The sequence below is a fragment of the Vipera ursinii genome (genome assembly GCF_947247035.1).
Source record: "Vipera ursinii genome assembly, chromosome: 7".
NCBI lineage: Eukaryota > Metazoa > Chordata > Lepidosauria > Squamata > Viperidae > Vipera > Vipera ursinii.
In genome coordinates this window covers 51,931,566-51,944,680 of record NC_139521.1, presented here as the reverse complement: position 1 = coordinate 51,944,680, position 13,115 = coordinate 51,931,566, and the positions used below count along the sequence as shown (strand labels likewise).

At 36.2% G+C, this 13,115-nt stretch overlaps 1 protein-coding gene across 4 annotated transcripts in view; it reads right to left on the bottom strand.

Moving 5' to 3' along the window:
- The window catches only part of FHIP1A (FHF complex subunit HOOK interacting protein 1A), a 66,468-nt gene that overhangs the window by 41,352 nt on the left and 12,001 nt on the right, over positions 1-13,115 (bottom strand). For all 4 annotated transcript variants that reach the window (XM_083367795.1, XM_083367793.1, XM_083367796.1 and 1 more), the window contains exon 3: positions 1,049-1,248. In XM_083367795.1, coding sequence (XP_083223921.1) covers positions 1,049-1,153 — 105 coding nt within the window. In that variant the 5' untranslated portion in view covers positions 1,154-1,248. The remainder of the gene's footprint in view (positions 1-1,048; positions 1,249-13,115) is intronic.

Genomic DNA, 13,115 nt, shown 5'->3' with positions numbered 1-13,115 from the left:
TTGCAATCTTTAATTATGAAAAACTGCATTTATGAACAAATATCTTCATAATAATTCAGAACATTCTAAGTGGATCATAACAGGCAAGCTATAGATTAATGAGTGGAAACAGCCTATGCATTACTTATCTGAAATATCTGTCCCAAAATGGCTAATCTAACCAATTGTGCTACTTAAGAAGAGCAGCACGACTCAATCTACTCACCAACATATGACCATGTTGAGCAACTAAGAATGTTCTTGGTCACCTGAATTTTAATATCCAATATCTTCCTAGCTTCGTTTATGAGCAAGTACATTTAAAGAGTAAAGATTCAATAGCTGAAATATAAGATATAAAATACTAGATTGATACTAATGCCCACACTGAAAGGGGCTGTATTGGCAAATATAATATAGGTGGGCATTAGACATGGGGGATGGGTTGGGTTTTTATTGTCATTTTAATATATGTATTTACTGTTTTTTAGCTTGGGCATATGTTTAATTCTTTTTTAACTTTTGTATTTTTTTGTATTTTTATATGGTTGCCCTGTTCACCGCCCTGAGTCCTCCGGGAGAAGGGCGGTATATAAATAAAATTTAAAAAAAATAAACCATTCAGGATTCAGAAATAATATATTATATAAAAATAATATACTGCATGTTCTAAATATATTAATGCAGCTTTTCAGCACACCTAGTGTTTTGATAGATTTAACAAATATAATCCGGCAAAGAAATGAACTGTCCATGAAGATTCAAAATAAAATTATTTTAAAAGGACTTTATTTCACTTAGGCAGTAGAGCCTAACAGTTTTAATTAGAGCTTATTCAACTGGTTGTTATATATCTACTAATCAATGGTTTTTTTTATTTAAAGCAGTGAATTATACAGTTCTTAAAAAGTCAATAGAGATACATTTGGTGTCACTCAGTACTGTACAATATGGGACTGGCTTGAACTCTGACCATACAAGCAAATATTTGATGGTTTAAATGGGTTCCTAACAATGCAATCAATAATAAAGAGCAGTAAAAAAAGAAAAGTTCTCACAGCTCCATTACCTGTGCCCAGTGGGTTTTAAACACTATCATGCATGTTTCTGGGTCAACTCCTTCTAGGCTCACAGCCTGATGGGATTTTTTCCCACTTGTACCTGTGGACATCATAAGCTCTTCAATGAGAATTTTACTAGGCCATAGTAAATTTCCTTTGCAACACAAGTAGCGAATCACTGCATAACATGTGGATACTCATCTCTGATCTGCAATGAATTCAGAATAATCCAGATAAAGCATGTGGACTATAACATAGATATAAAAGCAAGAAACATGGATGGCTCTCAGAAATGTCTGGAACAATGTAACATATAAATATGCTTTGTTTCCATAAACAAGTCTGCATTTCTCATATATTGTGCAATGTTTGGCACTATGAATGCTATATAACTCTATAATCCCTTTGCAGTGAAGTTACAGTTGGGAAGATGTTACAGGAAAAAGTTATCAATCATTCTCAAAAGAAGAATACTGTTAAGTTTGGATGTAGCCAGTTTGGATTCCTGATTCAAAGAGATAAGAGCTTTCAATAAATTTGTCCAGACTGGACAAATATAAAATAGAACAAAATTAAAATTGGTAACACTGTCTCCTTTTCATTGTAAGAAAATATTATTTATTTAAACAATGAGAACAATTATATGCAAATGTAAAAAAAATGGCACAAAGAGTTACTGGTTTAGAAATACTTGATTTTTCTTTTCAGGAGTGGCAAAAATGTGTGAAATTACACCATGTTAAATTACTCTGGCTGAAAGCATCACTGTACTGATAAGAAAATATTATTATAAAAACAGAAGTTCTTGTATTTAATCAAAGTATCCATGTATGTTCATATAAATGTAACGTTACAGACTTAATATACTAGAGACAAAATTTGCATAACCAAACTATTTATACAAGTGAAGTTCCCAACCCTTCCTTCTTTTCGCATCTGTACAAACTATATTCATTACAGTTTGAATGGTTGCTTACTACTCGAAGCTACTACTGCTAGAACAGCACTTTGTATGAGTTATAAGAGAGGAGGGAATAGACAATTCAGTTTAACATTACAAATCTATATGCTTAAATACAATTTATACATAAACAAAAACAAAATATGTTTTCTTCATATATTAAAGATTCAACTAAAAATATACTGTACTATGAAAGTACTGGTCTCTCAAAAAATAATCAAGAACTTGGTATCTTGATGTACTGTATATTCATTTCCCAATTTCACCCCACAGACATGCATTATTATTTAAATAAGATAAAATAATGCATACAGCTATATATCACATTAGAAATTCGTATTTCAGTTATTAACAAACTCTATCTCTCAATTACCATATTTGCCTGAAAGGAAAATAATCCTGAATTTATGACAATCCCCCCCCCCACAAAAAAGAAGAAAGACTAAGAGTCACTTGGAAAAAATTCTAAACATTATTCCCTTTGCAGTGCCAAGTTTCCCTATGTTGTTAAAGTAGGGCAGCTGACTGCAGTTGAAATTATTCCTGAAGTTTTCTTCATCTCACCATAAACTTGTACATGTTTAGTAATGTATGTATACATGCAAGTATCCTATGTACATAAATTTGTGGCAGTGGAAAAGTCTTATTTCTCCCCATCCCTCAAAAAAGTCAAAGACAAGATAAAAATAAATATCATTTGAATTAGGTACCAGGCTAGAAACAGGAGGCTGTGAGTTCTAGTACTGCCTTAGGCACAGCCAGCCCCCAAAATAAGACTGGGTCTTATATTAATTTTTGCTCCAAAAGACACATTAGGGCTCATTTTCCGGTTAGGTGTTATTTTGGGGGGAAAATAGGGTACTAAATGTGTCCATCTGGCTGACGATCTTAACTGGAGCTTATTTTTGGGGTGGGGCTTATATTATAGGCATCCTGAAAAATCATGCTAGGGCTTATTTTCCGGTTGGGTCTTATTTTGGGGGAAACACAGTACTTGCTCTCTTGCAGCCCAGGGAAGAAAACAATGATAACCCACTTCTGAAAACATTTTCAAGAAAACTGTGTGGACTTGCTCAGGCAGTCACCTAACAATCTCCATCTGCATATACTATTCCCTCATCCTCAGGAGAAGAACAAAAATGGAGGAGCAGAAGAGGTTGAAGGTAAGAGGAAGAAGTACAGTAGGTGAACTGAGAAAGAAAGGAAACTGGATGGAGATCGACAAAGGAAAAAAACAAAGAAGGAGAGGAAAGAGAAAAATGTCCTCTTTAGGAAGTATAAATGCTGGCTGGAAAGGATCTCTCTGTAAAGGATCTGATAATCAAAGGACAGACCCTATAGGGAAGAGTTAACTCCATATCTTCTAATTAAAAGGCTTAACATCTCTTCCTGTCACTTGGAGGAAAAATTCTTTGTTTCAGTCACATACACCGACTCCAACTAAGTGTAGCTTATGTTTACTGAATGATAGACCTTACTGATAAAAATCTTGCTGGAGGCAAGGAGTTCAAGAGATGTTCCCGTTCAATTTCCAGGCTGCAAGTTTTAGCCAGTCAAGGCATTTTGTGAGACGCTATATGAGCATCTCAGTTTTCTCCACTTGGTTGGAGTACAAGAATCTTTTGAGGCAGAATTGCACAACTGAAATAAACTGTCTCCTTAAGATCCATCACTTTGTGTATCACTTTGGATAATACTAGCTCTCTTTGCTCTTGTTTAAAAATTGGAAGATGTACTTCAGACAACTGTCCAAATAGTTGTCTGAATGAGATCTAGGAATATTCAGATGAGTTATTCTTTCCTAGGGCAAGCTTTCCAACTTAGTGAGCTGTGATGTTCAATGCTCCTTCTACGTTCTCTGCTAATGTCATGCACAAAGAATCAAGAATGACACATGGAGTTGCTTATGAGAGTTCTTTACTGTTTGCCTCTTAACAGAAATCCTTCCAGACTAAAGCACTTATCTGCATAACTGTTAGTTATAGTTTGTGAGTTGTTGGGGGGGGGGAGTCCGCCTTTTCCCTCTTCCTGCCTAGCAGACATTCCAAGCTCCACTGTTTCTTCGCTCTCTGGGAAAGAGCCCCCACTCCTTCCTGCAAGTTCAGACTACATCCCCCCACAGTTAACTGACATGGTTGTTGTTGTTGTTGTTGTTGTGGGAAAATAGGAGTATTAGATGTGTTCTCTGCCTTGAGTTATTTGTAAAAACGATAAAAGTGGGATAAACAAACAAACAAACAAAATACAGGTAATCCTTGACTTAGGACATAACTGAGTCTGGCATCTTTGCTGCTGAGCAAAGTGATCATTAAGTAAAATGCCATGTGAATGCTTACTGGGACTGTTTTGCTTAATGATTGTAATCCCAGCATTCCTGGCTGTACTTGTTAAGCAATTGCTTGTGGGTTGATAAGTTAATGAAGTCCCAGTAATGAATGCAGGGTGCCTTGGATGGGGGAGAGTGGGAGGGTCTGTTCAGAGACACAAAAATCTTCCCTGCTGAAATCCAAGCCGGATTTTCAGCCCTTGAGGGAGAAAGGCGCATGCTACTTATCTTATTGCACTGCCTCACTGCTTGCTGACTGAATTTTGGCTCACTGCTGTCTCTAGGGGTTGGCTGAAAGAGCTGCCTGCTGAAGGATGTCATCTCTCCTCCGTCCATGGAAGGGAACTTCTTCAGCAGGATCCACATGTGGAAGGCAACTCCTTTCACGAGGTGTAGGAATGGAGCTAAAACTGTCAGGATCTGAACTTCATTTCTGCATCCTGCAGAATGTAATCTCCCCTTCACACACAGAAGGGAATTTAATTTAATAATAATAATTTAATAATTTAATTTGTATACCGCCCTTCTCCCGAAGGACTCAGGGCGGTGAACAGGGCAATACATAATAAAAACAGGATACAAAAATTAAAAAGTAATTAAACAACTGTGCCTGTAATAATTAGTACATATTAAAAGTTAAAACTAATTTATAAAAACCCAACCCCATCCCATCAGACCAGGCCAGCTTGTTCAAAAAAGAAGGTTTTGAGATCGCGCCGGAAGGAGCGAAGGTCGGGGGCCATCCGGAGCTCGACCGGCAAGCGGTCCCATACGTCTGGCGCGACCACAGAGAACGCTCTCTCCCTGGGGGTCACCAATCGGCATTCTTTGATCGGAGGCACCTGATCAAATGCTCTCAGAAGGGTACAAAAAGAGTTCAAATCATCAGGGTCTGAGCTCCATTTCTGCTAAATGAGTTTGGCTCCCTCTGGCAGACAGCTCTTTCAGTCAACTCCCAGAGACAAGAGAGAGTCCCTCTTGGCAAGCAGCAACAACTTGCAACCTTCCCTGTTGGTTTCTCAGTTGGCTTTCTGGGAAATCTGGTAAAGAAGACTGCAAATGGTGATCACATGATTACGGGACACCTGGTCATAAGTCTGAACAAGTTGCCAAGGACCAGACTGCAGTCACATGACTGAGGGACAGCAATGTTCTACAACAGCTTGAGGTGCTTTATGAGCTGTAAAATACCCTTTCTGAGACCACTGTATTTTTAAATGGTCATTAAACAATCAGTTGTAAGTTGGGGACTATCTGTAGTTTCTCCATTCTTATCTCTAGTTATGTAGCCTCTTTCTGAAGACTCTGTTCTGGATTCATCTTGATAGGCTTCAGTTATGACCATCCCTGCTGCCATCTCTTTGATATGGAGGTCCATCTAAAATGGAAGCGCTGAATGGAAACAGACTGTTACCATATTCAAATCTGAGAAACTTCCTGATCTTTGAAAAACTTCTTGCCTCCTTCAGCCTGAACAGCTTCTCTTTGGGATATAGAGTGATTATAGGAATTAATAAGGTGGTTTTCTTGTTATAGAAACATATTCTCCTCTGTTTGCAAAATATATTTGCATGTGTGTTTCCACATGTACCAAAGGTTTTGCCACCTGGCAGATGCTAGCATCTGAGGGTCATTTTTCCTTGGTTCTTGTCTCTTTCACCTTGCTGGTTAGTGCTATCTGTGTTGACTCCAGTGGCTGATTTTTTTTCCCTCAAAAAAAAAATTGGAGCATGGAATCAAATGGTAAATGTGGCTTTCTCACGCACAAGCTCTTATCATTTATCAGGGCAGAAAAGTAAGATTTCTTTTTATCAAGGAATATGTCAACTCCTCAAATAGCTACTTCTCTGTGAAAGGCATAACCATGAGGTTGAGCAGCTTAAGCTCTATATTGGAGTTCCACCTTCTAATGTTTGAGTAACAAGGCTCACCATGTGATAATCTAGAACAGGCATGTCAAACTGCCGGCCCACAGGCCAGATGCATCATGACAAAACCACACCGGCCCCATGGGCGGCAAATGACATCGTGAGTTTAACATGCCTGATCTAGAAGGCTCACCAACCCCTGGGCCACAGCCCACTACTGGGCCTTGAGCCTTTCGGAACCGGGCAACAGAATTGGTGGATGACTTGCACGAGTAGTGGGCAAGTATGGGTGTGCAAGCTGTATTTGCTCAAGCGACAGGCACGCATGCCCACCATTTGCACAAATGGATTTGCACATGCTTGCCCACCACTTGCATGAAACCATCCCCTCTCCCCCTCTGGCTGCTCCGCAAAGCCGGAAAGGTTGGGGAACCCTGGTCTAGAAAGATCTAGATACAACTATAAACAATACATAAAAATGCCTATGGCTTCTCCTGTTCTGAATAGTTTGTTGATATTCTCTCTTTATGTTTGGCTTCTGGAAGGTCAGATGTCCAGATCACTGAGCTCTGGCAATGACAGAGGAAACAGCTGCAACCCAGATTCTCAATACTTTTGGTCCATAGCTTCATTTCAGCAGTATGTCCAATATAAGCTACATAGGATCAGTAAGTGTCGCTCCTCCCAGTCTTGGAATAATAATTTATGAGAAATTAATACTAGGAACAAAGATCAAAGATCCCAATTCAAAGGGAACAATGTTATTTGAACCATTTGTGATTATGCAAGTTTGACTTGTGGGAAGTCCATAAATCAATTGGCAGATGACCCAAGAAAATATGCATTTGGTTTAATATGTTTCAGCTGGTGCTACATCCACACCCATATGCATACTAAATTATATTTTGCCCTTTGAATCCAGATCATTGAGCAGCCCTAATTGCTATGGTTATCTGGGGAAGAAAAAGAGTGATTTTCTTTTCTATCTTTTCTGCCACAGATAACAGAATTTCCTCCCTGCCCCCAATTATTTTATAAGATACACCAATGGGGCACAGATTTTGAACAGTGTAATAGCCTGCGTGTATTGTGCATGTATCTGGCTCTCTTAATCCTGAGAAATGAGACTGAGGGATTATCTGACAATTAAAATCCCCAAGAATCAGAGCCGTTCAGCTTGAACCAACAGGATACAGGCAAGCAATCCATTTTCTTTCAGTTTCCCTGAGGAACTGCTCGGTGAATGAAGGAAACACTTACATATAAGCATGCAGGGATTAGAGAGTAGCAAGGCAAGAAAAAATAAAAGTCGCTAACTTAGAATTGTGAGAAAACTCATGCAGCCCTGGCCTGATTATAAGAATGTATAACACAGAGAGAGATGAAAATAGATTGGCATGTTTATAAAAAATAAACAGTAAATATTTCCTAGCACACATTAATTGCTTTGTGTATACAACATAAAATCATTTGTAATTGCTTTATCTGAATATCTAGGTACTGTATAGCGATCACAGCGGCACTCTAACTGGTTTCCCAAGTGCTAAAGGCCAAGATTACTATTATAAGAACTTTGACAGAGTCATTAAAGATATAATTATGATCTAGCAGTGACTATGTTTGGAATATATGGCACCTGCAACACTATTTTGTTATTATTTCTGTAATACTTATACTGAACAATTTCCTTTTCATATTGCAAAGAGATCATGCCTATCTCAAAATTTCTGTTGCTAAGCAAGACAAATGTTAAGTGATTTTTGCCTCGTTTTATGACTTTTCTTGCCACACTTGTTAAGTGAATGATTGCAATTGTTAAGTTAGTGACATGGTTCTTAAGTGACTCTGGCTTCCTCATTGACTTTGCTTGTCAGAGGGTCACAAAAGGTGATTACATGACCTGGAGAAACTGCAACCATCATAAATATGAGTCAGTTGCCAACCACCTGAAATTTGCGTTAAGTTTAACTACTGTTGCTAAGAAGTGTAATCATGAGGATACTTCACCTACTCTGATTTAATTAGCGATGCAAATTCTAATCCCAATTAGGTTCATTAAGTGAGGATATCTATACATTATTTGCTTAATCATGGTTAAATTTCCATTATTTGGATTCATGCCATAAAGCTAAGTCAAAACCATATTTTATAAGCCATATTTGCACAATGCTGAGTTCCAATAATTCATGATTATATAAGCCAAGGCTTCAGAACAGTGTGTACTTGAGAGATATTTCTGTACTACATTTTATTACTGCCCAATATAGAATGTTAAAATCCATTTCAACATATAAAATATAATGACAAAGGTGAAATACTTGTACTCCTTGTTTTGTGGTCAGTTGGGACCAGCTGACCAAACAGTCATGAAATGAAATGGCTACTAAGGGAAACAATGAATGTCCTTATGACCTTCAAAGATTGCAGATCCAGAGACTGATCGTAAGTTACATCTATATTGTAATTATGAACAGTCGAAATGAGACTATCATTAAATGATGATCTCCTCAAGATTTAGTAATCTATTACTTTTGTTGCTTCTGTTTTAGACAGTTTTTTTCTTCTTAAAAAAATACTGTTGATCCAAGAATTAGTAGCAGTAACAAATAGGTGTGCAATAAAGGAATTTATAGCTGACCTTTCGGAAACTATGCAAGAACTCTTAGGTACGGAGTAGGCCAAGAGATTACCTAGTCCAGAGATGGAAAGTTGAGAAAAAAACTCCAAACCCATGCCACTCCGATTTTAATATAAAACGAGACTGACAGAAACTCGAATAGAGTTTCAAAATTCTGCTCCCTGAAAAAAATAAAATAGCTTTCCTGGAATCACAAAAGGTTTTTTTTTTAATTAGTCTACCTGACAGCAACTGTTGATTTTATTTGCAATTCTGCTTTTGAAGATTGTTGTACAGTGTTGGTGTTTTTTCTAGAAACTGATTTTTTCTAAACACTTGGTTTCTGTGGTTTAAAAAGGGAATTCATCAAAAAATCCGATCTCTTGTGCCCCAGAAAAGATACAAGGTTTGTTCAGTATTTATGGGTTTTAGGCAAGAACACAAAGCACTTCCTTTCTCTGTTTCTTAGGGCAGATCTGAGTCTAAAAGAGTTCTTGTTAGAAGAGCTAAGAACAGTCCAGCCAGACAACCGGATGGAGGTCAGCAAGTTCAGTTTGACTAGTAACAGCCTACCTTAATTAAGTATCCATGACTGCAGTCTTCAGAAGATGATTTGTAAAAAAAATCCCAATCAATTTCTGACAACCCTATAATAGTGCCCTTTATAATTTAAAAAAAGAAAAACAATAACTATAAAAACAATAATTGAGTCCTTCGGGAATAGGGCGGTATATAAAATAAATAGATAGATAGATAGATAGATAGATAGATAGATAGATAGATAGATAGATAGATAGATAGATAGATAGATAGATAGATAAAAATATATTGTATAATATTTTTTGCTATCCCAAATACCTTCAAACATCTGACCAAATACCTCACCAAAATGACTATCATGAGTAGAATTAATGATAAACATCAAAAGATTAGGAAAACAAAAGTTTGTGCAGCTGTGACAAAGTTGCTTCTGGGAATGAAAAGCATCAAAGTTGTGAGTTTTTAAGAAGAGATTGAACAACCATTTGTCTGTTATTCTGTTACCCCATATACAGTCCAATTGTGTGTCTTGTGGATATTAAACTCAACCCACAAGGATCAGACCAATCATTATATAAGCATGGAAAATGAACTGCTCTAGGCAGAATTCTGCATTCTTTTTTTTAATTTTTAATTCCATTTATATCCCGCCCTTCTCCGAAGACTCAGGGCAGCTTACAAGCTTAGCAGTAGCCTTCATTCTATGTATATGCCTGCTTATTAGGGCTTTCACACACACCCCAAGCGACATTATTACAAAGTCAGCTTAATTGCCCCCAACAATCTGGGTCCTCATTTTACCTACCTCGGAAGGATGGAAGGCTGAGTTCTTACTGATAAGAATTTATCATTCTTACTGATACGTTTCCTGGATCTACACATCCACATAGTTACAATGACTAATATTTGCATTAAGCAAATATATTGCCATAGTAACAAGGACACCACACAGCTATCTACTTGCCACAGTCTTCTAAATTATTCAGCATGCCAATACTACAGTGGCACTGTATAAATGATCACATTCATTAATAGTACCCTCTGCAATGAAAACAGTAATCACATGTCATCTAGACTGATTGCTATTTATTAAAAAAAAGGGGGGAGGAAAGGATTTCAAGTAATAATTGCAGCAATAATTCTAAGCAAAATATATAGAGATAGGATGAAGAAAATAGTAATATGTTAAAATATTTAAAAATTTGTAATGACTTCTGTACGTAACCAGAAGTTCTAAAAATTACAAAAACAATCAGTATTTTTGCTAGCAGACATCAAAAATAGAACAAGTACTTTAAAAACCTATGGTCATTCTTTTTAACTATAAATTCAGAGGGTAAATGTCATATAATTTTCAATTCTGCAGAATTCAGCAATTCTGAAATTTAGACCCAGGAAATCAAATTAGATACACATTATCGTTAAAATTAAAAAATAAATGCACTGAAAAATGATATTCCAAAACTACTAAGTGTTGGTGAAAAATGGGAAAACAAAATTGAGAAGATCAAAAGACTTGCCTGAATACAGGGGACATTTATCTGCTGGCTGGACTCTTGAAAACCCAAACTCCCATTAAGACACAAAGACACGCTAGATTAGAATATTTACTGGGAAGATGCACATTTTCAAAGCTAACTACTGTATATTACTATGTGACCAGGCATTCTCCATTTCCATTTCTTATACTAACCAGGAAAGTTGAAATAAGAAATGTACTTGGAACATTTTTAATACATTTCCCAAAGAAATATATACCGTACTTGGAACTCTGAGAGGATTAATTTTACCAGCATTAATAATTTGCTTTTCTCCCCAAGCATGACTCCTAAAGAATTTTCTTTAGCAAAATTGATTCAAATGAGAGCACTAGTGGTATAAGAATTTCAGCAAATAAATCCTTTTCCATTTAAATCTAATATTTCTATATATACTTTAGTTTGGGGACTTTATGAATCTGAACTTTATACAACTGCTTGAATTCCTGTAACTCTGAGAAACAATTCTTACACATATGCTTTATTCAGCATTTGTTAAACAAGTTACAGTGCTCCATATGCAAACGACACCTATATTTTAAAATTTCTCCAGTTATACAACTATATTTGCAGCTCAGCCATTTTTCCAACATTCTCATAGTATATATTATTTCCTTTTCATATTTTTTCTTAGACTCTTAGTTTCATAGTATGTGAGCTTCAAATAAAAATTAAGATGTATCATGAACAAAAGCTAATAAGAGCCTAATTTCATGTTCATATTCTGATTTCAATTCCGCCAGTGTTACCCTACTCATCTCCCTTTTCATTAAATCTATTCTCATCAAGCTGGAAATCTCAAAAGGCTACACATAATTTGGTGCCTCTTGATCTATATACCACTGTAATTTGTACATGAATTTTTTTAAGCATCGCTCATTTCTTTACATTTAAAGGACATTTTGTCTAAAATATTTTACTTTTAAGCAACAAGCATAAAAATACTTTTTTAAAATACTAATTCTATCCTAACAAATACATTTTCCTAAAAGGTTTCATCCCAATTTTGTTATCACTGAGTAGAAAGTGACCCCAGAGTAATCTGCTAATTTTGGTTAGTGAATCCGTGCAAGAACCATACTAGAAGAAGTCTGCATTTTGTCAACAGTAGTTCTTTTCCTTGTTTGAAAATGAACGTCTGTATAATAAAATACCACATTCATCTGTATATTGGAGTTCATGTACAAACTAAATCTACTTAAAATTGCATACTGATCATAGTTGTCCATGGACGGCAGGAGGTATGTGACTAAATACGTGTCGTGATGTAAGGCTTGTCCACCTACATTTTTGTATGATGATTTTTATTTCTATTTATTTCTTAAAGAAATGTATATAGTCGCCTTCTACCAGAGGGACTGTGAGCACAAGCAAATATGAAAACAGAATCCAAATGTACAAACAATTAAAAATCTCTATGCTGACATACTGTATCCAGACACATCCACACTCACACCAGAGCACTATTAATATCATGGCCCCAGGTCCTGGGGGAAAAGCCTGGCCTTCATGATCTTTCAAAAAGCAGGCATGATCAGGGCTTCTGTATTTTGGGGAGAGGCTCTTTCACGAAACAGGCCTCATGACAAAGAAGATACGCCTCCTGTTATGATGCAATTCTAATTTATGTCATAGACATATATCACCTTGGTTCATGTCATGGTCATGTAAGCTTTATTACTTCAGTGTATTATCATTAAGAAAGGACTTTTATGGTAAAGGAAAACAAGGAAGATTTATGCATATTATTTGCCCATGATGACCTATAAGCATCAATAGTTATTAAACCAATTTTCAGATAATAATTTAAAATTACTGATCTCCTTCATGCTAAATAATGAAAACTACAATACAGACATCAGGCAGGAATTATATATGAAGAATAAGATGGGAATTTATCTCTCAAAAATTATCATATGAAGACTTCAATAATACATTTCTTTATATAATAAAAATGGTAAATCTGCTTGTTTTTCTTCTTCCTATGTACAGAATAATCTGTTCTGGTTTGTAGTTTTTATAGCCCATCTGAAAATATTCCCATAAGCCTTGAACAATTTAATCTAGTGTACAGATGGTTTAAATCTCACCAAACTGTTTAGCTTTTGGAAAACAAAATATGCAGTCCTGTACCATCAGGGTAACAGAAGCGTATACTGAACTATCCTGTTTATAATTTTATAACTATGAATCATGCCAATTTTTGATGGCATCTATATAATGTT